Source organism: Vanessa tameamea, chromosome 6, assembly GCF_037043105.1.
Source record: "Vanessa tameamea isolate UH-Manoa-2023 chromosome 6, ilVanTame1 primary haplotype, whole genome shotgun sequence".
In the NCBI taxonomy this organism is placed as follows: domain Eukaryota; kingdom Metazoa; phylum Arthropoda; class Insecta; order Lepidoptera; family Nymphalidae; genus Vanessa; species Vanessa tameamea.
In genome coordinates this window covers 10409811-10437007 of record NC_087314.1, presented here as the reverse complement: position 1 = coordinate 10437007, position 27197 = coordinate 10409811, and the positions used below count along the sequence as shown (strand labels likewise).

At 30.4% G+C, this 27197-nt stretch overlaps 1 protein-coding gene across 1 annotated transcript in view; it reads right to left on the bottom strand.

Annotated features, from left to right (window-relative positions):
- Positions 1-3040: 3040 nt before the first annotated feature.
- The window catches only part of LOC113396414 (protein qui-1), a 107484-nt gene continuing 83327 nt past the window's right edge, over positions 3041-27197 (bottom strand). Inside the window, exons 16-31 of the mRNA XM_026634331.2 lie at positions 18562-18685; positions 16753-16864; positions 16347-16625; positions 14619-14790; positions 14396-14514; positions 14052-14312; positions 13467-13637; positions 9932-10126; positions 8114-8312; positions 6376-6513; positions 5183-5269; positions 4811-4955; positions 4449-4521; positions 4101-4205; positions 3725-3800; positions 3041-3456 (exon numbers count right to left, since the gene is read on the bottom strand). Of these exons, the coding sequence (XP_026490116.1) occupies positions 3440-3456; positions 3725-3800; positions 4101-4205; positions 4449-4521; positions 4811-4955; positions 5183-5269; positions 6376-6513; positions 8114-8312; positions 9932-10126; positions 13467-13637; positions 14052-14312; positions 14396-14514; positions 14619-14790; positions 16347-16625; positions 16753-16864; positions 18562-18685 (2273 nt within the window). The 3' untranslated portion in view covers positions 3041-3439. The remainder of the gene's footprint in view (positions 3457-3724; positions 3801-4100; positions 4206-4448; positions 4522-4810; positions 4956-5182; positions 5270-6375; positions 6514-8113; positions 8313-9931; positions 10127-13466; positions 13638-14051; positions 14313-14395; positions 14515-14618; positions 14791-16346; positions 16626-16752; positions 16865-18561; positions 18686-27197) is intronic.

Here is a 27197-nt window from a genome sequence, read left to right as displayed (position 1 = left end):
TGTTTCTTATTTCAAATATGTTTCGAATGATACTTAGTTAAGTCAGTTCATAGTCCTCGTTTCAATGTATAAAGTATACATTTCTTATTAACATATCAGTCTTCCAAAACACAAATATTATAAGCACCACCATGATATTTATTTGTAATTTTATTGTTTTATCGCACTTTACCACTTCTGTTTTGACAAACGTAGGACGCTCCTGGTTGAGTCTTGAGTGTACAATGAGTTATAATTTTGTTGTTAACATGTGTGATAAGTATTATCAATAGATAATATTCCTCCACAAACATTAATTATAAAAATGTTTTGATACTTAGTGATTGTTATAATTAGCTTTCTGTTTGTAAACATAATAGAAGGGATAAGTGCGCATAATTAAAGTAATAAAGACTTATTTTGCTCCAGACATGATCGAGGATTAATAATAAATAGAATGAAAGTAAGCCTGTACTTGTCCCACAGTTAGGCTAATGCCCCCTCTCTCTTTTGAGAGGAAGGTTTGGAGCTAAATCCACCACTGGGAAGTCACGACTCTCAATAATAAGTAACTAATATTTTAAAAACAAATGAACAACAAAATATTTATTCTTTAAGACGCGTGGATAAGAATGTCGAATGTTAATTTAAATGTAAAAAACAAAAATTATTTAAACTCGAAAACTTTTAATAGGAAAAGAAAAAAAATTCTGTAAATTAATGAATCCATTGAAATACTGTTCGCTTAGTGGTCGAAAATCAAATCAAATATATAGTAAAATCGTTTGCTTACTAAATAAATAACATCAATCTCTGCAGCTATTTCAAATTAACCAGCTGGGATTTGTAACTGTCAAAGATTATTTCGATCATAATATATGAACGGGACTTAGCAATACAGTGAAATGGTTTAGATATTTTGTTTAACTATTCACATGAAAGCACAATGTCAATAAATGGTCATTCAACTGGTGTTTTCCAATTTTATGATTACGTTTCAGAAATTCCATTACAGTTTCTGACTTTGTACGATATTTATTTATTTTTTTAGCATTAGCAGCCTGTAAATTTCCCACTGCTGGGCTAAAGGCCTGCTCTCCCTTTGAGGAGAAGGTTTGGAGCATATTCCACCACGCTGCTCCAATGCGGGTTGGCGGAATACACATGTGGCTGAATTTCGTTGAAATTAGACACATGTAGGTTTCCTCACGATGTTTTCCTTCACCGCCGAGCACGAGATGAATTATAAACACAAATTAAGCACATGAAAATTCAGTGAAATAAAAACACACTTTGTAAGAAACACAGAGAATATATTTCAGATATAACATCACGACAGGTCCAAAATAAAACTCACTCGTGTGAGGAATAGGAAACGACGAATATATAAAACTCTATACAAATAGTTAACAAGGTGACAGTGTCTATAATTACCATACATTATTGCGTACGTATAAACGTGTCCATAAGCAAGAGACAATTTGACATAACCATTACCGCCACAGATTATTAAAATGTATTTTTATTTTTTTATTATGTCAAATTTATAATTAATGAAATGTTTTTTTGTTTAATGTTGCTCTCCAAAAAATAAATGAATATTGTTAGAAAAAATAAGTTAGGTTTAGAAAATTGTCTCTTACTGCAAATACCGAATAAAATATTAAGATAAAGCGTTTAAGACATTTGTGACAGTCGTAAGACTTTAAAGAAACTTCAATAGTCATAAAGCTTAAACAACTACAAGTAAGTGCATCTACTTATGAAATATTATTGCATTTCCTAATCTGTATAACATCTAATAATTAAGTAATGATAACGATTTCTACGAATTTTGTAAAATTTTTAACTTTTTATTTTATCACGCGTAATAAAAGAATTCGTATTTCGAAAAAAAAATTTTTTTTTTTTTCATTTCATATTTATAAAGGAATATAAATTAATTTCAATGAAATACACCCTAACTTGTTAAACGTAAAATACAATGTAATTATCATGATTTTAATTTGTTTAATGAAATTGTACTACATGTAAGTCTATAGACTAAGTGTTAACTAGATTAAAATGTAACATACGCTAAGTTATTCGTAGGGGTAACTTTAATGTACTTATATAGAAGTCTTTATAAGGGATCACAGTTTGGAAAACTAGTTCGATACAACCTCAGAACAGAGAGTAATTTAAAAATGGAATGTGAGCACGAATTTTTACTTATATAATTTTAGTACTTGGGTTACAATATTCTGGTAAAGTTATAAATATTATTTTTATTAAAGTTATGTTGACAGTGGATAACATTTATAAATGACTATTTGTTCTGAAGGTACAGCGATCGGGGAGACTATTCTTTAAGCTTATATTATATTCAAAAACTATTTATTCCATTTAAGGTAATTAGGTTTAATGTTAGAAATAATTATAAACTTTTTTAAATTATTTAAATTTATAAAAAAAGATAATTGCCAGTTTTATTTTATTAAGCAAATTATAATGAAATGTTAATTAAGACAGTCAAAATCTTCACGAAATCATATTGAATAGGTAAATAAATTTATCTTAAATTCTTTGATTACCAATTATAATTTAAGTGAAATTTTAAAACGAAGATGTAAAATGGTGCCATCATAACTTTTAAATTGTGTTTAATTTTATTATTCTAATCCAATTCTACGTTAAAATAGTAGCATGAAAATTTACTACCTTCTATATAGAAATTAGTATCAGTTTCAGATGTTTAAGAAGAACATAAAAAATATTATGAAAAAAAATATATATCTTATTTTTTAAACAAATAATAACAATAAAAAATAACAAGAAATAATAAATGTTTCTTATTTCTATTTGTATGATTAATAATTGAATAAAATGTGTTTATTTTCAATCGACATTCGAAAATTATGTAGTACTACGAATTAAGGTTTCCAAGCAAATCTTACATTATTCTTTTTTTTAAAGCGCCTAACGGGTCACACACTTTAGATAAAATTAATTACTATTTATTTTGACAAATTGAATAAGAAATATATTGTTAATTTAAATAATAAAATTGAGTAAAAATCGTTTGTATTATTATTTTTATTTTTATCTAAGGTTGCAAGGTCAAAATTTACTATTGGATTGAATTATACAATACGGAAATTTTGTGTTACGTCTCTGCCCACAAATTAACCCGCAAGGGACAATCAGTGTAACTTATAGGTTGAAAGTTCTGTAATTTAGGTTTAATAAAACTAAGTTATATAAAACTTTAATTGAATTAATTGAATAATCAAAAAAAAAATAATAAGATTGGTTATTATTTATATTATGTATAATGTGTAACTTAAATAATAATATTATTTAATTAGTAACAGATAATTAAATAGAGCAAAACAAATTGAGACCAGCTCATTAAAAAGTTAATCTAAGATAAAATCTAATGATACTAATGACGAATTACGCTAATTCGATAAAGCCTAGATTACTCCACCATATGCTCTGGAAATAAAAAAAAAAATGTAATTAGTCAACAACTTTCCTACCAAGAATGAATGAATGTTAATGTTAAAAATTTATTAATGATGTAAAATGTATTAAAATAAACAAAGTAAACTTTTTTATTTATATTTTCCATCACATACTTTTAATCTAATATATAGATTATTAATTATAATTAAATTAGTTTCTGTGATATTTCTTGAATTAAGGTATTTCATTTTCTATTTAGAGATTTAATATCAGAGTAAGTCAGGGTCACTGAACTCACCTTGTTCTTCCACCGGAGTGTGATCTTCATCAGAGGAATCGAGCCTCTCAATCAGCGAACTTTGTTTTGATAGTGACTAAAAAAATGATATATTTTTGAATTTTGTATATTGAGATTTTATTTTTAATAAATAACATAGGATTGTGGTATTTTACTCGTAGATTTATAAGATTTTTTCTAGATGTTTTTTTTTTTTTGTTTTAAAGTGGTCTCGCACAATTCCATCCGAAGATAAGATTTAATTTAAACTTCGGCCAAATTTCATCGCTTCTCCTTTTAAAACTACTTAGAAATTCTACCCTCAAAAGTTTTGACGATGGAATGAAAACAAAGTGAAGATTATTTTAAGTTTCAAAGGGATATGAAAATTGATTACCTTATTCGACCGTCGCCTCGGAGGGGATATTTTATTCCAGAGAGCTTCGAGCTGATCGAAATGCTGTGATTGGGCGATCGCTGCCTGTTCAGGGCCGAGGCTCACCTATGACATAATAAGTCTTATAATTCGAAGTTCAACTCTACATACTACACAACTCTATAGTAATGACTATCGTAATTAATTCATCGAAGATCTGGTTACGTAAAATGGATCTGATTGTTGGCAATGATTTGTTGAAATAAATGTATTTTTTAAAAATCACAATTGTTTTCATACTGATCATAGCTTTGCTATTGCAGCAATAAGTTGCTACGTAACCAAGTTCACTCTTTAATTTCCACTCACCTGTGAACCTAAATCTTTATTTTTCGCCTCTTGAATTTTCGATATCTCTTCCATAGATGCGGATACAGAAAATCTAGAAAATATTAAGATACTTATTACTATACATCTTTCATTAGTTTGAGCCTAAGATACTCATCTATGACTCGTGAGAATAATGAAGTAAGAGGTAAGAATGATGTACGAAGAATGATAAGTGATCTAAGAAAGAACTAAACTTGATTCTGTTATTTTTAATTCGGTTAATTATCTTTTTAATCAAGCCGTGGATCATAATGGTAGATCTCAGGCTAGAATAATTTTAACTCTCATTGGAATTATAATTAAAATTTAATCCTTAATGGAGAAGTTTTTGTCTTTCTCACCGTCGCTTCAAACGTTCGTCCACTTGCGCCATCATGGCGGCCGATGTCAGGTGCCCGTATTTCTTCTGCCACGTGTATGTGTCTAATGATACTTCCTTCTTGAGAAGTCTTCTCATCGGACGTTTCGGTGCTAATGGTCGCAGTTCTAAATTTAAAAATAGTTTTGAAAATTGTGTTTGATTTGGATTTTTGAAATTTGTTTTTGGAATCTTTAGAACAACGCTTAAAACGACTATCAAAACAAGTTGTCGTCATGTCTGAATGAATAATTTTCTTAATCGTTACTGACTATCGTCAATCATAATATATCGTGTTATATAATTAATTCATGAATATGTCAATTTTCTAGGGCACTATACAGAAAACACTTACCATCAACGTCTTTGGTGGGCGCGGCGTAGGTAGGTATTTTAACGTAAGTAGCGGGCGTATTATGGAGGCAGATGATTGGCAAGCAACCTGTAGCATAGACGTAATTGATATAGACATACACATAGAATAGATACGTAGTATTATAGAACATATGAATTATTCTTTTCTTTATTTTTTCCAAATTTATTTTATTTCATGTTATTGAAATTACGTATTATTTTAAATTCTTTTGTTACTTTAAAAAGTTGATGAATATCTAAATAAATATCATTATATTTTAAGCAGATAATATTTAAAAGGCATTGTACAACGATAGGATGCTAAGTGTAAACTAAACTAAAAGTTAGGATACGTTCTAATGAAGACTCATGATCTTTGTGTAAGATCTCGATGTTTTAAACGTCGACAAATCGACTTTCTAGAGTTTAGAACTTTTAAGTGTTCGAAATTCAACTTTTATAGTTTTAAATTTTTAATAAAAATTTAATATATGTTGTTAAATAAAGAAAATATTACATCACTTGACATAGTGTAAAAGAATAGATTAAAATAAGTAAATGGTTAAATTTTTGTTGCCGCAGAAAAAAGTAGAACATCGTGCCTCTGAATAATAATGAAAGTGCATAGAATTTGCATTTTATTTAAACTGTTGTTGGTCTTTTTCTTGCTTGTCTTGCTATAGATAAAGCCTATGAAATAAAGACCAGCGATGCTTTAGTGATTTTTAAATTATTCTATTTCGATATATGTGCATTCACATTATCTAATTAACTAATCAAAAGATTCAACAGTCAGTACATTAACATACTAATATTTGACCAACGAATTGTATGTGTATTTCGTTGACGCGATTTCTAATTAGTACATAGGTTACGTTTGACAGTTGGGTCGATATCAAATGGAACATTAATAACAGAATATCTTTCTGTTGAACCTTTTGAATTGATTAAGATTTTCTTATTTATCTTCCTATTTCAAAACATTTAAATGAGAGGGAGATCCTATGTTTAGCGCTTAAAAAAATTCAACTTAAATATTAGATAAATTAGAAAAACTCTTCAGCTTTAAATATTAGATAAGTTTGGGTTGAAAATAAAGCGCGGTGGTGACCACTTACCGTCAGGTGGCCGATTTGCTCGTCTACCTACCTAAATAATAAAAATAAAAAAATAACAATTTCAAACACACATTACCTCTGTCTAACAGGTGTACGACGATACGAGAACAATCACTTGTTATCTGGAAGCCCAATAGAGGGACGTGAAGGGAGAGTGAGGTGAGAGCGAGACCTCTTTTTGTCTCCCAAATAATAAGGGTCTTGTCTTCCGCACCTAATGGAATAAAACATTAATTAAATAATATATCACAACTTATTAAAATAATAATGAATTATTCAAATTTAACGGTAGTTGTTAATTAATCCGGGTAACTTTGACGAGTACGAATACCAGTGTATGAATATCAAGCTTATAAAATTATTTTATTAATAAACTAGTTGTTGTTCGCTTTTTAATTATTGGTCAGGTGTTAGAAATAAGAAATTAGCCTATGTCCTTGCTTGGGATTCAGCTTGCTTCATGCAAATTTCATCAAATTTGATTCAACAGTTTGGCCGTGTAAAAACAAAAGACAGACTAAAAGAGATTTTCACATTTATATTATTAGTCTAGATAATATCCTGAGCATATTCTCAGAATGATTGGACTGTCTGTATTTGAATCAATGTAATGTCATTGTCATTTATATACTAATTTAAAATAAGTTCTGTGTTGGATTGAGTTGAAATTAATTATTTTTGAATAGTTTGAAAATGTTACTATAATATTTATTGTGTGTAACCAACCTTATTAAACGATTCCACAAACTATTGATACAACAAACAGCAAAAACACATTTCAGATTTATGTTCGTTGCTAGTCTGACCAGTGATTAAATGTCGCTTTACTAAAGTAGAATGCTTTACCTTTGAACAACTTTAGATCATTGCATGGCGTTTCAGCTATTTTCCATTAAACATAAACATGAACAATGCACAATGTGTCCATGATAATGATGATAAAATGTTATTTTTTTGCCTATACACAATGACGTCGCATGAAATTCTAACCATTTCTTACATAAACAATACGCCTCCATGCTTTGAATGAATTAATTTAGATGTTATGTCCCTATATTAATATTATGTATTGCTGTTTGGTGCTATTTATAATAGTTGTCAGACTTATAGAAATTGGTCCAACTGTTGTACGAGATGCGCAGAGTCGTTCCAAATGAAATATACAAAATTGATAAAATACGTTGCAAAAGTTTTAAGTGCTCGTCTGTAAATAATAAATGCTCTCATTCACTTATTTTTATTATTCACTTGGGTCGCCTTCGAATTTGGGCTTACTTTTCAACATTAGGATTTACATAAATTAATTTAAGAATTTTGTAAGACTGTTATTACGCAACGTAAGAAGTTTTTTTTGGATACTTGACGGACTGGCAAAGGAGCCACCCGTGATCACCTTTTCCTATAGACATTGGTGCCGTAAGAAATTTTAATCAATCCTTACATCGATAATGCGCTAACAGCTTTGAGCACTGAGATATTACGTCCCTCGTCTCTGAACACGAAACACAACAAGACTAATTGCTGCTTTGCGGCGGAATATCTGATAACTGGGTGGCATCTACTCAGACTTGCGCAAAGCCTCATCAAATATTATTTTATTTAAAATGAAGATAGAGAGAAGTGCTTCAAAGAACATACTCGACCAGATCATCCAAGAGTGTTTCGAGTTGAGAATTATTTTAAAACTGTATTATACTTTTCTATTTATATTAGACCATTACGTTGAAGTATATTTCGTTTGTTAGTTATCTCATATACTAAAACTAATAAACTAATAAAATATAGATACGAAAAACAAACATTGAAAAACTCACCCGAAACGGCAATTGATCCATCTCCAGTGACCTTGACACACGTCACTTTCCCCAAATGACCAGAGAGGAGGTGGACGTCTGATCCAGTATTAATATCCCAGACGATCAGATTGTAATCCCATGAACCAGACACGACTTGAGTTTTGTTCGTAATTGAGACGGCGACACACGTCACTATGTCCGAGTGACCGACGAGGACCTAATAAGAAAATCGTTGATTTAGAACATTATATTAATTTAGCCTGTGACTTTGTTCGCATAGAATTTAGTTTGTGAGGAAAAAACATTTAAGACTTTGCAATAAACCCATTCTCAATTTTACCACCTTGAAGGGATCTTAAAAAGAAGCATATGTCCGTCCTTGGGGTTTAAGCTTGCTTCGTACTGAATTCCATTATTATAATATTAGTTTAGAAGTATAGATTTCGAGATCGAGATTAAAAATCTATAAAAAAAATGTTTCTAAATAAGATATTTTCAAATATTTTTTTAATTTGATATTTACTTCGTTAAAAGCATTATAATTAAAATAGGTATATTTTAATCATTTTTTTCAAATACCTAAATAATTTAGGAAAAGCTGCTCATATTATTCATTCGTTATTTACAAATCATATTAAAACATGTTACTTATTTTATGGATGAGAAAGTTTTTTTGTAAACAATCATGCTTAAACGAATTTATGGATTTTAACCAAATATGGTATAGTGGTCAATTAAATCGTTGATAGGGCTCTATTTATATATGTTGATAGGATTCTATTTGGTAAAAATAAATCACGTTGCTTTTGTCACTTAAAAAATATATAACACATTTTCATTGTCATATTTAAGCTAAGTGAAGCGGGTACGTGCCGCCGCTATTTGAATATTTTATTATCAGATAATAGCTCAATGAATTAATTACATACATTTATAGACATTTATAGTTCGATGACATATTTCCTACTTAATTGTCTGATTATAATATAATATCGATGATTTTTGCAAAATTCGCTGAATAAAATAAATGTGTTAATAGTTTATATAAGTTTTAAGTAATTTTGTAATTTGGCTACACCCGATTAAATATTTTGTGAAAATCAATTGAAATTAAAATACGAGCTGAAAATTATATTAATTTTATTTATAATAGGGGCAGACGGGTCTCCACTGCCACCTCTCATAGAGATTTGAGCTGTAAGAAATATTAACCATTCCTTACATGGTCAATGCGCCGCCAACCTTCGGAAATAAGATTTTATGTCCCTTGTGCCTGTAGTTTCATTGGATTACTCACCCTTCCAACTGAAATACAATAAGACTAAGTATCGCTGTTTGGAGGTATCTACTCAGACAAGCTTGCACAAAGCCCTACCGTAAAAACCAGGGCAAAGCTAAGTTAAAACGTATATCTACTGTACGCTTTAGCTTTATATTTTTTCAAATTCAAAAACGACATGAATTTAAAAATAGTATGTTTTTATAATATTATAATTTGCCCTAAGAATACAAGATTATTTTTATCCACGCGGATAACATAAATTTTTCGAACGTGAAGTTATTAGTAAGATTAAGTACTTTATTTAAGTGAAATGTTGAAGTACATTAAGGATCAATATTCAACATTTGGTATATTAAATGACGGTCACGACTTTTTTTGAAACTATGTATAATTTTGTACAAATATTTATAAAACGTTTTGAATTAAATTTTCAATATTAATTTAAGAAGTTTATTAATTTTTCGGACCATATCGTTCCCTTTTTAAATATTTGATCTTGTTCGATTGTTAATTAATTGATACATTATCTATTACATAGTTAATTAGTGTCTTACTTGTGACAGTTTCCCGCCATCGAGCTGCCAAACTTTAAGCGACATGTCCATGGAGCCAGTTACGACGTGTTTTGAGTCGGCTGTCAGAGCGAAGCAGGTTACTCGCTCCGCGTGGGACACTGAACGCTTCTCATCGCCACTGTCCCCTTCGGCCAGTGCCCAGATACGTACTGAGTTGTCACCATCAGATAATATCTATAAAAAAAGAATATTATCAATTTTAAATAGACGCTTATAGCTACTTCACCAGCAGAAGGTTTTGAGCTTATCATGATGTTCCAGTGCGAGTCGGTTAATACACTTGTGGCAAATATTTATTCAACACATGAAGATTTCCTCAATTTGTATTAATTTTCATTTTTAAATGTCTCTAGCAAACACATTTAAATCGCCTAGTATCGTAATACCAGTCTACCAAAAAGGTACGCATTTAAGTCACAAAGACAAAATTAATAAATTATTTCGTCGCAATTCCTTGCGACGTTTGTTGCAAAAGTTTTATCGCAAGGGTGAAAAGTGATAATAAAAAAATCAAGGTAATTAAACGAAGAGTTAATAGTGAGATTTTCAATCTATTTTTTTTAATTTAAAGAGAATTTAATATACAGTTAAGATCAATACATGTCCTTTTATGACAATAGTGCTTTGTAATACGTTTTTTAATCGAGAGAGGTTAAATCCCTGAAGTACTTATCCTTGTGTTACTATTATACTAAGGAAGAATATTCATTTATCACGTTAACTTTAAATAATAAACATTTTTAATTAAAATTCTTAAATTTAATTATGATACATATTTTTTTAAGACAAGAAACAATTTCTGCAATTTGGCTGTATATAGCCAAATTTGTAGTGACTCATAAATGTAGCAAATTCAAAAATAATTATACTAATCGGCGTTTAGTAAAGTTGGTATTTGCTCTCATAAATTAGATTTGTGTTACTTAAAAAAGGCTACATTTATTTTTAAAGTCTATAATACTAAATAAATATATCTTACAGATATATCTAGTTTTCCATGACTTGTTTCTATAACTAATTTTATATATTGTTTCTGCAAATCCATTTAACAATAAAAAAAAATTATTGGATTGATCACCGTATTCTTACATAGTTTGTATTCTCATTCCATCTAAATTAATGGAAAATTTATCAAATTTAATATTCGTAAATCACCTGAATTCAGAACCTATATTTATTCTTTGAAGTTAGCTAACGCAATAGGTAGGTAATATTTATATGAAATTATTAAAATTGAATAGATTATATTAGTGAAGTTATCAGAATAATAGCAGTATTACCCGTGTTTAAAAACAATTCTTAATTCCGAAATAAAGCCAAAAATTTAATGATAAATAAACCGACCCTTTTCTTATCTGTGGAAGCCAACGTCGGTCCAAGAAAATTCGCCGCCTTGGGCGAAATTCAAGAGTGGCGCCCCTTGAAACAAAAATTTTGCAACAAAATAAAGCGTAATTTATGTTTTAATTAACAATAGACCAGAAAGATAAAATAAATTTATTTAACTCGACGTTAGTCCAAATGCAAAACCTTTTATAGAAGAAACAAATATAAGACAATGGACAACCGAGAAAATTGTCGTTTACCTGATTTCGATGTTGACGAAAGAACTTTTCTTTGAATATTTGATTGTGTTTTACGAATTGAATTAAATTTATTTTTACAGTGTAAATGTAGAAAAATTTAGCGGTATTCAAATGCAATCTAAAATTTAAAATAAAAGATAATGCCTCCCCAAATATTTAGGACACTATACTGACGCATCAAATTCCCCATCCGGACGAAACTATCCTAATTAATATATTTGTAAAATGTTAATTATTTCGTAATTTTGCGGAACTAGTAAATATACAATACTTTATTTAAGTGTATATTTAATACAATAGGTTTGGAATCTGAGCATATAAATAACACAAATAGGCCTATAAAAACCTTTTTAACCTTATATGTAGATCAACTCAGTCACGAAGGCGCACTCCTCCACGTTGAATTAGTATAAGTGAGTTCAGAGAGTAAAATATATATAAATTAGATTATTTATCAAGTTAATACACAGTCCCTTTAGAAATTACAACACACGAAGACAACGAACAATGACCACTACTATTTTTATTAAAAAGTTTCATAATATTATGCGAATAGTCTTTTAGTTATTAAGTTTATGGAACACACCAATATTACTAACTAGATATCATTTTTAAATTTATTTCGCATTGAAATACAAAAGTCAAACAGTAAAGTTGTATACCTATGTGTATTGTTATTACTTTTGATTCTGTAATTTTCTTAAAATGTATGAATTTCGTTCAAAATACTTTTACAGTTCTGGTGTTATTCTTAGGATCTATATATATTCCTGTAAAAGTATTCTGTTAGAAGAAACTCGAAACTCACGGAGAATACGAACGGGTAATGCCAGAATGTGATATGCGACAAGGACTTAAGCATGGATGTGGATAGATATAGAGGTAGGGGACGATCAAAGAAACGATGGATGGATTGTGTGAAAGACGATATGGTTAGAAAGAATTTTACTTGTGACGTCCGGCAAAGAAGTATGGAAGAAGAAGATATGCTGCGCCGACCCCAAGTAAAATTGGGAAAAGGGGAGGAGGATAATGATATTTCATTAAAAGATTTAAAGGATACACATATAAAAATGTCGTTACATCGTTCGTATATCAAAAGTGAGATATGAAGTTAATTCTAATAGAATCGAGCTGCTGCACTTGCATCAATTTGTTTTGAAGTGATTTAATCAAAGATCGACTAGGATAAGTAATACGATATTAAAGCTTAATTTTTTATTTTTGTTTACTATATATTTCTTATCACATTATTTTTGTACATAGGATGCTATTAGATCTTCTCTTTTGGAAGAAATAAATATCTCTTCTTCATATGATTGGTATAGGTCATCAACAATTAAACTCCAATAAATTTATGATATATTTATGAAACACTTTTAATAAAAAATTGCGATAGACGACGAGAGCTATGATAAGACTATGTTTGATTCACATGTCATTGTTTTAAATGATTAAAACCATGTAAACTAAATAAATACGCGACTGATCTGTAACATTAGCATATAATAAGTGTTACGATGTGCGAGTATTTTCCCAGTTGTACGTTTTTCGGCGAATTATCATATTCTCGAATTACGTGGAAATAAATATTGAGCCAAGATTTCATACTGGTATGGTATATTTTTTAATAATGTAATGTCGCTTAGTAAATCGTAATCGTAGACCTTATTGTGAGATATGATAATTTCCTCGTAAACGATTTCAGTCACAGCGGCCAATTTCGGCCAAAACCAACCCTCATTAGAGCAGCGTGGTGGAATATGCTCCAAACCTCCTCAAAAGGAGAGGAGGCCTTAGTGGGAAATTTACAGCTTGTTAATTGTTAGTTAAACTACTATATCATCTAGCTACTAGATCAATGAGGAAGTGACATAAGATGATGAAGGAACAGAGACTGAGATATACGTCAACAGGCTATTACTTACCGCATACTTCATATTCAACGTTACGTCAATGCTAGTAGAGGGGCAGGTCACGGAATGCAGGACGATGCCAGAGTCCACGATCCATACGTGTACGCGTCGCGCACGGTCACCTGATAGCGCTCGTCGACCGTCTGACATCATCAATAATATTTGCAGAGCAGATTGGTGACCCTGGACATTATATTAACTTAAACTAACTAGTCATATATGTAAACAAATTTAAGATGGGAGTAACGGCCATTTGACAAGTAACTAACCGTCAGCTACACTGTCTTAAAATAAATAATGGGCTATTTTCACTATTATTCACTAACAAAGACTCGGCTCACCACGTTAAATTATTGTTTTAATCAAATAAACAAATATAATCTAATTTGTATTTTATTTTTGCTGTCTTTACTCTAAGTCGTCTCACGCACACTGGCCGTCTTGAAAACATTTAACGTGGAGATCTTTGTCTGTGAACAGATCTATACAATAGTAATGTCAAGATGCAAGTTGCAAGATGCAAGAAAAAATACCTGCTTCCCGTGATTTACTTTGGAATTATAATAGGACCATGATCTCTTATATAAAGTAACTTACCTTATACGTTAAAGATGGAGAGTTATCTGCTAATTGCCACACGACCACTGTTCTATCCTCGGAGCCGCTCAATACCATGAGGTTATTGGGACTGAATGTGACGCACGTGATGTGTCCCATATGTCCGCTAAGCGTGGTTTGAAGACGATGTGTGGAAAGTTGCCAGACTCTTACTAATCCTCGAGCACACCCGCTGGCTGCGAGTTGTCCGTCGCGAGAAACTTCTAAACAGCTGATTGGGATCAGTTCACTTTGTTCCGCCTGGTAACCAAAACGTAATTTTATATATTGTTTATTACTAGATAGATAACATTTATTAAGCAATTGTTTTCTTGATGATATACCTGTAGCATGGTGATATTCGTCGTTGATTTTGTTTGCCGTCTTTTCAACTGCTTGGTAGGCCTAAAGTTAGTCAAGTTATCTTCCGTGTGGAATGAATATATAGTGACTCTATTGCCACCTGAAATAATAATACAATTATGTACAAAGCCCCGTCAGATATACAGTTCAAAAACTTTACTTTAGTTAATCTTGAAATAATAGAATTATATTACTTTTACTTACCAGCAGCTAGTAGGAAATGATCTTTATCAGCAATAGCGAGAGCAGATAAATCATGAGCAGCTGCTAATGTTCGAAGCAGCTGTGCGCTATGCAAGCTGTACACGTATATTCGTTGATCAGCGCAACCAACAGCAGCTCTTGAGGAATCGTGCCCCACGCAGAAACATTTCACCTTTTAAGTGCAAGTGTTATGAAATAAAAATATGACTATTCAATAAAATTATTTTTCGTATACATTTAGTAATTTAAATATACATAGACAACTTTGAAAACGCGATTAATTATTCATGTGACGCTCAAGTTAAGATCTCTTAATGTGCAAATTTACCAAAGTTTTGAGCAGATTAAGATAGACGCGAAATTCACGTACCAATGATGTTTGAAAAGTTTGGCAAACAAGCAACATTAACTTTCTGAATTGAGATTCGTACCAAATTACAGAATATATTTCAGCGAGATTGAACATTACCAGCTTGAATGATTGGGTAATACTGCAAGATGACGGTTACTCCATCACACAAATGTGTCCATCAATATATTCAGCATATTTGCACAATTTGTCTTTGAAACAAATATATTACAACCATTCATTTATTTATTTCGTACTTCTAGACTCTGAACTTTTAAGCTAGTGCAATCAATAACCGTTTGTGAGAGAACCTATCCCTACATCCCTTAATGTGATAAGAATGTGAACGGTATAATGGCACTTACTAGAAAACGACAGTAATTTGTTTCCCTTACCAAGTATAAGAAAGAGCTAAAACAATTTAGTGATCCACGATAACGCTCTAAGAGTCGAGATCGAACATTTTGCGTTACCGCTGCTCATTATAACGAAATTCGTCTTGTTAAAAATATCAACATTTTACGTTTTCAGTTTCAATTCCCAAATTAATTGTTTGTTTAGAGTAATATATATTTTTTAAGTCACATAAAATGAATGTTTTATTATATTCACTCCTGTTTTTATTCTCAAAAACAATAAGCAATGCTAAGAACAAGAGAGATATTTTAATAAATTTAACGATTCATGGTTTGAGAGTGAATTGTTTGAATGCGATTTGAATCAGGGGTTGTAGAGAAATTTCTAACGATGTTGTTATTGTTTGTTGTAATTTATATGTAATTCTCACAACAAGATCGTCTGCAAAGCGCTTTGGAGTAACTAAAGAAGTACGTTCGAGATAGAAATGTTTTTTCTCTTAGTATTAGTGATTCCAACGTCGAATAAACTTTGCAAGTGTAAGATAAAAGTTATGTTAGTTCGAAATGTTACTTGATATTCTAAGTATATAGTACGTATTGTACAAGAAGTATTTAATTGGAAATGGAAAATAATTCTTTAGTATTAAGTATTCTTATCTGGTAGAAAATACGATTACGGGAATTACTGTATTACCAAATTAATGCTAGTCGTTTTTTTTTAAATAGAAAAATTATATTTTTTATTTTATCAAAATATGTTTGCGATGATTTTAATATTAACAACTAGTACTGGTCTCCTTTTTTTTAATTAATTCGCTACTTTTAATTTCTCTCGCAAATCTGCAATGCAGCAAAATGTTTTTAAAATTATTTTAATATATACTCTTTTATTTTGAAATTGGCAAATGGTGTATACCTTTTTTAAAATATTCCATTTTTAAAATGTTGTCGATTCTCTTTTTAACTATAATGTTTTCTACGATATAGTTTTATAGATAAATAAAAGTTTTATTGTCTTACCTTAGCCTTATGTCTCTTCAGCACATGTAAATGTGTTCCTGTTATAAACGTTCGTATATGGAGTTCATTTTCGCCTTGAAGTGTAATCAGGAATACATTATCTTCCGTAACTTCCATTGCGTGTATCGGAACGCCAGCTGAGACAGTGCTGAGTAGGGTGAAGTTGTCCACATTCCACGTGCATACGGTGCCATCTTGTGAACACGTGACCAAGATGTCACCATCTTGGATTACTTTAACAGCTGTTACCGGTCCTCGATGGTGATCAAGTTTCGTTACCTTAATGTAAAATTCAAGTATAAATTTCATATTATGAACTCGGAGATATTTTTATGATAATTATATATTTATTTTCGCTGGAAGTACGTCGACATATTAAAATATTAATCATTAAAATTAATCTTACCAAGGCCCCGTCGACTAATGACGTCACGATTACGGCTGAATCTTCACCGCCGCTGATAACCAGGGAGCGATTGACGATAGCTGCCACACAAAGCACGGGTGCGATGTGCTCTCTAAATTAAGATAAAAAACATATTTAATTCATTCATGTTTTTGAGTAAAAGTAAAATAACAGCCTCTTACTGTTGCTAACCTTCCTCTACTTTGGAGGTTAAAGTTTGGAGATTTTACCATGGTGCTCCAATGCGGGTTGGTGGATACATGTGGGAGATACTCATACACTGCGAGGTTTCCTCACAATGTTTTCCTTCACTGCCGAGCACGAATTATAAATACAAATCACGGCTCTGCACATTTATTAAACAATATATTACTTAACAAAGATGCTGCTTACAACCGAGGTGTTTGTTTGGCAATCCCATAAATAATGTGAAACTAACGACACTTCATATTTCAAAATTTATAGAGACGATTACTTAGCATACAAAATAATCTAAGTGAACACTCTAAATACATAATCCTTGTTCTCGAACAGTCGGTTAAAAACAAAGTGAGAAAAGGTAAGTAATAACTCCGTTTGCAGCTTACTGCTGAAAGTCCGCTTTTATTGATCAACTTTCGTAATAAATTCTAGATGTACATACAACTTTAGCGATGGTTTAACTGTTGACTTGTACTGACGAGAAAGATAGCTTCATAAAGCTCTTAATACCTAACTATAAATTCATCTTAATTTCAAACTTTTCAATAGATTCCAAAAGGTAAATTCAATATCTATAGATGATATATATAAATCTTTTGAAAATGATTTTCAAATAAATCAGAGCATTAATGCATGAAAGATTATATTTACCTTGAGGGTTAACTTGAATAAAATCATGCGAATTGCTTTTTATAAGGGTTCTGGCCGGAGGTTCGCCTTTTGATAATATATTTGTTATAAATCCTCCTTATATTTTCACATAACCCATAAAAATAACAAAAGTTTCATGGAATATAAAGATAAAATTGGAACATATATGTATCACTTTGTTTATCTTTATTTTTGGATGGTAGAAAAAAAGTATAGGGTTGTGTAATATGTAATGTAAAATAGTATATGTTAAGTTGAGATAGCCATGTAGCCAGAGCACATGAATCACATGAATAACCAAAAATCGCGCATTCAAAATCCATGCAACCTAGGCCAATCTCGAGTTTAATAATTCATTCATTTTATGTTAATGTGATTGAATTTATGGTAGTCTTGCTTTTGTTTATGTTATATAAATTATTATTTATTGCATGTTTAATATTGTGCACACCGATAAATCGGTAGAATATGAGAATTTATATTAATTAACACCTGTATTGTGTACCATATTCTTGCAAATAAATAAATGAATTGAATTGAATTGAATCGCGTGCTCATTTTTTCCGTCGTCACCGTGAAATACCGATTACAGGAAATCGCTAATATATTTACTTGTACTTTATATTTAAGTAACAAACAAACAGCACATTAAATTTCAAACCAAAGTTTCGCGAATAAACACATTAACCTATTAAACTGTGGATTCTAATTGCGCAATTATAATACGATATACCAGATCTCCAGGGGAGCTAATTAATACCGAGAAGAATTCCACGAGATAACTTTTATCAGACAGATTGAATAATTAGATTTTTATAGTCACGTATTTTAACAACTTTAATGATTTTAGTAAAATATAGGTTTCGAACTTTCGAAAACATTTATGAATCATTTTAATATTTTCTTTATCTTCGAAAGATTAAGATTTAATCCGAACTAAGTCCGTAACATACTTACAAGATTTTCGTCTTGACAGCCAAAGTGTGGAGATCCCACACAACGACGCTCGTGTCTTCAGATCCGGTTAATAGATACTGAGATTCGCGCGTGACGCACATACATAATATCCGCCCGGAGTGACCTGGAAATGACATCCTTTTAACGTATAGTAAATAAAAGCTTGTAACATAGTTTCATAGGATGATATTTATAATAAAATCTAAACTAGTGCGAGTTGTGCTTGCATACTAATGGTTCCTTAACACCCTTAGTCTTAGACTTTTAATAATTGTTATAATTATTAAAATGGTAATAGCCATAGCACTAAATATTACGTTTCTGAATACACAACCATGTAAGTCAGCATTACATTACTTGAATGTTCAAAGACATAATATAAATAAAAAATATATATTTAAAACTTGGGTCTTTGAATTTAATACTCAGAGTAGTTTAGAATATATCAAAACATATTTGATTGCTTGCTCTAGTTGCTAGCAAATATTAAAGTGCCTTTCATATATCGATGTAAACTCCTTTGTCGAAGGTATTTTTAATATATGCTGAGTGTATATAAGGAATACGATAGATGTAGTTTGTATTTTAATGTCTAAATTTATTGACACTCATGTTTTTAACGAGTAAAATAATTATATGATTATTATTACCATCACCATGACCACCATGTATGTATACACGATACATATACCAAAAAAAGATTTTTTTACAATTTTTGTCTGTCTGTTTGTTCCGGCTAATCTCTGGAACGGCTGGACGATTTTGACGGGACTTTCACTGGCGGACAGCTGATGTAATAAGGAGTAACTTAGGCTACTTTTATTTTAGAACTATATAAATTAAATATGTCGAAATATTATCCAGTACCTCGCGCAATAATGAATTTATGATAGATACCACACCTTGGGAATGAACCGATGGCCTCCTGGCTATTTTTATTCATATTCAATTGTGTAAATAATCAAATTGACAAAAAAAGACCCGCTGAGTTTCTTTCGCCGGTTCTTCTCAGATCAGGGTATTTTCTATTATTAGTATTTTATAATACAGCGAATGAAGAACATTCACTTCGCAAAAATCCATTTGAATAACACGACGAATGAACATGAACGTTAGTGTATTTTGATGTTATATATAATATTACACGAATACATATTAATTAAAAATATATAGGTGGATTGGAAAATGGCCACCTGATGGTTAGCCCTCACCGTCGCCCATACATTGCCACTGTAAGAAATCTCTATCTTGGGAACTAAGGTGTTATGTCCTTTATACTTGTAGTGTACGATGATGTACGATGGATCACTCATAATTTAAACAGAAATACAACGATAGTATATAATATATAATATTTGAATTCTCACCAAGTGCAAACCTTTATGTGCTTCATTTATTGATGAATTTCAAGAAATAGTTTTCATAATAGCACAAAGACGCAATTCCTTTTTGCGTGTATATTTGCGGGCAGCGAACACCTCAAACTTCAGCGTATAACCTCATTTATAACGGTAAATATATCAAACAAAATGCTTGAGATAAAATATTTAAACAAATAGATCAATCTGGTAAGCTTTATAGTATTTAAACTGCGAGGACATAGACTGGTCCAATACTTTTCCTGACTGAACAAATTTTTAGTCTCATCTGGTTATCTGTAAAGTATGTTGAGCTGCTCAGTGAGCGCTAACCCTAATATGTACGCATAGAGTTGTAATAGCGATCGGGATCATGCAATATTGCTCTGAAATATATCGATAAGGTTTAGAATAAGGGTACTCGTAATCTCTGAACGTATATATTAAGAAGACTCAATATTTGCCTACGTTTGCTCATCTTTCAGATTTTACTCAATAGAGCTTTAAACATATCATATATTGTTTCTACATATATGTATATGTATATTTAGCTCTCAGATTTATAAATATATTTTAGTTTTATAGATGTAAATATTAAATATATAAATAATCGTCTATTATAAGCTTACCGTTCATTATAAGACAAATGAGTATAAAATATATTTTTGAGAGATTTTCCTATTCGACTAAACACTATGTTTAACTCTCTTAAACACAATATAAATTTACTGTTTAATTTATTTTTATATACAAAAAAAAAAAAAACAAAATAAGAATTATAATCAGTCGTGTAATTTCCGAACCAATGAGGCACCAACAACAAAATGGCGGAAAATAATACGAGAGATTAGTTTTTTTAACTTCACTAAGAATTGCTGCTAAAGAGTCATATAATATATTCATACATAAATTATAGTCTGTAATTGACAAATTTCAACAATAGAATATTCTAGACGGTATTTTCTCTATTAGGAAGCTTAGGTCTCCGATCAACAAAGGAGCTAAATTAAATTTGCTTTGTTGGGCGTACCGACTTGCCTAAGTCCTGTAAACCCGCGTAATCACTATGATAGCGAAATGTTATATGAAATTAAATTCCTCTGTTGAACTGAAAAATATGATTTTGTTTTCGAATTGTATCTTAATAATATATATAGCTATTAAATTTGGCATCGAAAGAGAAGCGGAAAAACGTATAAAGGAAATCTTCTTTTAATTAATAAAAAAAATATATTGTTTTATTTTAATTGACGCATAGCAAAATTTTTAGCTATCAGTTAGTATTGGATATACCAATAAACAATTATATTTATATGTCCGTTTAGTTATTACATCCTCCCGTCGTGGATTCAAATTCTGATTCCGAACTAGTTGTTGATTTTTTATCTCAAAAAAATCTAAGTAGTAATCCTGAGTTAGGCGATTGGAAGTGTATCACTCTAGATAGTCTTTCTCTAGTATTCTAGAGTTGCTGTGGATGAGAGTGGGAACAGAGGTATTTTCTATTTGCACACGATGATTAGAGAACTGCGCATGATATCAGATCATGCGCAGTTCTCTAGTCCTAAAGATTTTCACGTGTACATTTGATACAAAATATAGATTTATTTTATATGAATATTATTTTAATTGAACGGAATACAATAAAATACTAGTGATCATATATTTTTAATTATAATAATCCATGCCATTTTATGTTTAAATTATTTCGAATTTTCTTAACCCATTTATTTGGGCGCAGTATGTTTACTATATGGAAAACAAATTTAACAGTATTTTACAGCCTATTGCCTGTCTGACGTCAATCCTCTTAGGAATACTTTTACTTGGGTGATTCCTCGCCATCACACGGCGTGGATCAGACGAAGGCACTTACGTGATCGATTGATGGAGGCTCGTTACGAAATTCCCTTAGTCGGCTTTTACGCTAACGACGCATTGAGATATAAAAAAGTTTAAAAGCTCTCCTATCCCAAATATCTCTTAAGATTCTTAAAGTTACAATATTACAATAAAAAAAATCTAGTTTTGACGACAAATATGAAAATCATACAAATTTTGCAAGAAGCATAAATAGTTTGATCCTACCGTTATATACATTGCAATAATAATAAATAAATACCTATTAAACTTTCTTTAAGGCATAGTAATAATAAGGCATAATACAAAACACATTTAGATACATAGTTTGGAGTTAGTTTTTGTTACAGAATGTCGTTGAAAATGAATCGACATCATTGAATAACGCATACGATATAAATAAACGCACACATACACACAAATACGACGGGCATAAGCGCGAATCAATGGTTTTTCGAATGTTTATATCTCATTGTTTAAAAAATAAAACGGGACGGTAAATAAAAAAAAATGAAGATGCAATAAGAATAAAAACAATTTATAATACGGCAGGGACAATCTTATTAAATTACCATTTTGTGATCGCCCGTCGTAAAGGATAATTCTCGACGACGTTTCACTGATATTGGAATACTGGCTTGAAACGTGAGTCGACTGCGATTCAAATTGCAATATACCTATTTTGTTGAAATTAAAATGTGGAATGGAAATTATATGCATGTTGCACGCAACGTTGCATGCATAATTTTATTTTATTTTAATGTACTTTTTCAAGAATTAAATATGTTATAAGAACTATTATCGTCATAATGATTCGCTTGCCCTTATTTCATTTATTTGGAGAATAGCACAATCTGATTTTTTCATTCAATAATCTCTATTTCTTGGCGAGTTACTCCTTTATTAAAATTCCATATCTAACCTAACCTAACCTAAAATCGTTCTTTTCAAAGTTCCGGTTATATACTGTTATATTTAAAAAAACTGTGTTGATCGATGAATTAGAATAAAGCATATATATAACTATTTAATACAAGTAACAAACTATAATGGTGTGTTATACATACTGTCATTACAAACTCAGATCTTAATATAGTTTTACAGTTACTTAATTTATTTACAGTTTTTTTTAGAATAATTTATCTTATTTAAAATTAATATTTATAAAACACAGATTTTATATTTAATAATTTAGTACATCGTTCGCTAGGCCGGTGTGAACTAAGTTTGTATGAAAATAAAGGTTATCACGAAATTTCCAGTTACACGTGGATAATGCAACTCATTGGAAAATCCACTATTAATATTAATATTCAGTTATTCAGTTATAAGATATATTCAGTATATCAAATTTGAAGTTTGAATTCGGTGTTAAACCGATGATATAAAAATGCAAAAAAAAAGAAAAGTTTTTGTAACTTTGAAATGTTTAGGCAGTGTGGCCAGTATCACTTTAGGGAGTGTGGCCACCTTTATTTTGGATGACAGCTAATAAATTGACCTGAAAGGATGCAAAAGGATATCCAAACAAATACAACAAACTAATAAAATCTAATTGTAATAATTATTTCACTGAACCTTAAAAATAAATGTAATTCATACTTCCATACTATCCATACTTCCATACTTAATATTATAAATGCTAAAGTAACTCTGTCTGTCTGTCTGTCTGTCTCGCTTTCACGCCAAAACTACTGGACCGATTTAAATGAAATTTGGTACACAAATAGTCTAGAGCCTGAGAAAGGACATAGGCTACTTTTTATTTGGAAAAAAGGGTTGAAAAGGGGAATGAAAGGTTATAAGTTGTTGAAAGTATTGTTATTTTTTTAGAACTAGAAGCATAAAACTTATATGTACACTTATAAACTAACATATCATGACACCCACTAAGGAACGAATTTTGGAAATTCTGCCCCTAAAGGGGTGAAATAGGGGTTGAACGTTTGTATGGAAGTCCATCATTTTTGAAGATAGAAACATGACACTTTATTTTTGGGCTACCGATTAAAAATGAGTTGATTCGCATTTAAGCGTTTCTGGATATTCTACCCTAAGGACTGAAATACACACCAATGTGGTATACAAAGAGGTCTTACATTAACTTAATATTATAAGTTAATTTGTAAATATATACATATTCCACGCGTGACAGCTATTTAAATTTAAAAACAATGCTAAATCGAAGTATTGAGTTAGCAACACCAATATATTGGAATTGGGTTAACGGCACGGATTCAAGCTAATTGACACGTTTGTGACGTTTTAGATAATTATTAAAAAAGTTAAAATTATAAATATAATTTTTAATGTAACAGTACATATCAAATAATATTCGTTAAATTAATATTTTTCAATTATAATAATAAGCACTTACATATGCATGTTTTCCTCAAATTTACAATAATAATGATGATTGAAATTCGGTTACGGGGCGAACAGCAATTCTCATAATTATGCTATTATTATTTATTTATATTAAATACTGGTTGTCAACAACAAACAAACAAGTAATCTATGTCCTTCCTTAGAGTTCAAGCTTGCTTCATAACAAATATCATCAAATTTAGTTCAGTAGTTTGGCCGTGATAGAGCAACAGACAGACAGACAGTGTTACTATCGCTTTTGTAATAATATTTAATACTAGTATAGATAAAGACGTATTTCTGTTTGAAGTCAATAGAATTTAACGCTAAAGATTGGCACATATTGTGCGTCAACAGGAAATAGACTTATAGTCACACACATTTATATTTCTACGCCATGTCAGTACGATATCTTTTTGATTTTCTGTTAGTATATATTAATGAATAATATATATTTTATGCATACGATATAGCTACGACAGCTTTAAAAGATAACAAAATCCACTTAACGCATAAATTCTTGTAAATAACGAGATACTCAAATTATTAATTAGTTTACAAACTGTAGTTTAAAACCTGCCAAATAAACAAAGGACCGAAAGCAATATTAATGAGAGTTTGGTATTGATCAATTAAATTTAATATCGTACACTCGCCGCCCAGAACAGTTTGACGCAATTATTATCGGGAGCTTAAAATTAATAGCATTAAAATTTTCAAGGAATTTATTATGATTCTATTACTGGATTTAGCTATTTTATCTTATTAGTAACGAAATAGTCCGGTGGTTAAACTACATGAATTTTAACCGAAGACTACGAGTTTGAATCCGGGTGGGCACTACACCGAGTTTTCATGTGTTTCAACTTTCATAGATGGCAAAAAGTTTCATCACGTATTCGGTGATCGAGTAAAACATGGTGTTTTATGGACTAAAATCTGTTACATACGCATCTACCAGCACACTTTGAACGGACACAAACATTAACTAAATTAAACACACTTAACGTGGCGGAAAAAATCTAAGTGCAGCAGTGGGCTATAAAAATTTCGTAAAAGTCCAAGTTAATTTATTTCATAGACATTTCCTATACCTCATCATCGGTACACGTAGGATTTTATCCAACCAAGAACTAGTAAAAGGATTTATAAACATTGATCTCTGTATAATACATTTAAATATATTCATCGAGTGAGTTTAGATATGGATTCAATCCCCCAGGTGTCTGAAACGACTTTTCCGTTATGCAGAAAATAATTGGAAAATCGTGAGTTTCATTTTAAACATTATAAAGAATACAATCCATCCATGACGTAAATCGCCTGACTTTGGGTCAAAATTGTAATTTTACTCGAAGCGATTTACATGTAGATCCGGAGTTAGTTTTACCGACCCTAATGTATCAATTACTAAAACAGATTTAGAACTGTTGTTTACCTTCGTTTAAACCTTCAAAAAAGTAAAATTAGTTATTTATTTTATATATTTTTGTATGTACGTTTTCGGTAATAACTCCGTCATCTAAAAAAGAAATTTTCCAAAATTATTTTATTTGAAAGAGCTTTATCCGAAATGGTCCGAATTAAATTTAAATTTTAAAGATCTAATGATAATTTTCGGAAGACAACATTTATTAAATGCCACCAAATCAACCTTGATTGCTGTTATAATAATTTATATCCTATTGAAGTCGGTTTTTTTGTTAAAAAACTAAAGCTTATTAAAGCTGAAAGGTTGATTTGGTTATGTTTTTATATTCGCTTCATCGTAAATCAATTTTATACAAAGGATTATATATTTAAAAATGAACCGTAGGGATAAATGATCTAGTATATATAAACGATTAATGGATAGACAAATATTAATTGAAATGTCAGTAAAAGGTGTCTGAGGAAATTAAAATGTGTTTATGTAAAACCACTTTAATCACGACATTTTTAGAAGACATTTTACTAGACGTTTCTTATCAACGTCAAGTCTTTCTTATCGCTGGTTGGGTATGTTGATTCCATCGAAACTGGTAATATAAGCAAAACAAGGAAAAAGTACTAGTGTATACATTGATGTCTCGCAGTGAGGGATGTAATTTGAAATTTAAATTAATCTTGTAAAATGTCAAATACGTACAACAAGCGTTGAACAAGATTTATTTTATCATAAATATCTCAGATGGTATTTAAAATATTCATTTGCCTAAAATGTTGTTGCACGTTTTTACAAGCATTATATTTTACTTTATTTGATCTGCTAAATGCTGTTATTTATATTTGATGGATTACTGTTTTTGCGCTAAGTGATTGCTATGTGACCTACTCTTCTCACACGGTCGCGGTCATTTGATTCGAAGTATTATATTATTTACCAATTATTTATTACGGGTTTTCGTTGTATTCATAAATAAAATGTATTTATATGGTATATTTAAGTATTAGTAAGGTTAATTTTCCCAAAAGATGTATTAAAATTTCATAATTATTTTATGTTTTTATCGAATGTATTAATGCAGCTGCTTTAAACAGCTATTGAGTACTATAGTATAAAAGTGCGCCCAACTCAGTTGACACGAGAGAAATGAACCCTAGTTGCGCCAAAATACGTGCTAATCACATTTCTGGTTTAATGGACAAATACGTCTAATTTTTTTAATACGAGTAGTTTATAAGTTTCAAGTATTGTTACTACATATTGTTGTAGTAGACATGACCTATAAGTTTTTCTATAACACGGACAAAGTCACTGCGTAATATAAATAGGGGATCTAGTTTCTTAATTAAATGTACGTCGGATGTACGAGCGTACGTCCTTGCTTTCACGTTAAACAAATGCGTATTACTTGTTAATTTTTCCTTTGTTTATTTAGCGTTGTATAGGAATTAGTCTTTAGTACAATTAAGATAAATATTTTTCTTATTGAATAAATTATTTTGTTACATGTTTTAACTACATGATATGTTTCAGAAACAAGTCAACCCGTCATTCTGTCTGCTGATAAAATGTAAGTGAAATAAAAATAACTAATAATACTATATTTTAAAGAAAAACTTGTATTT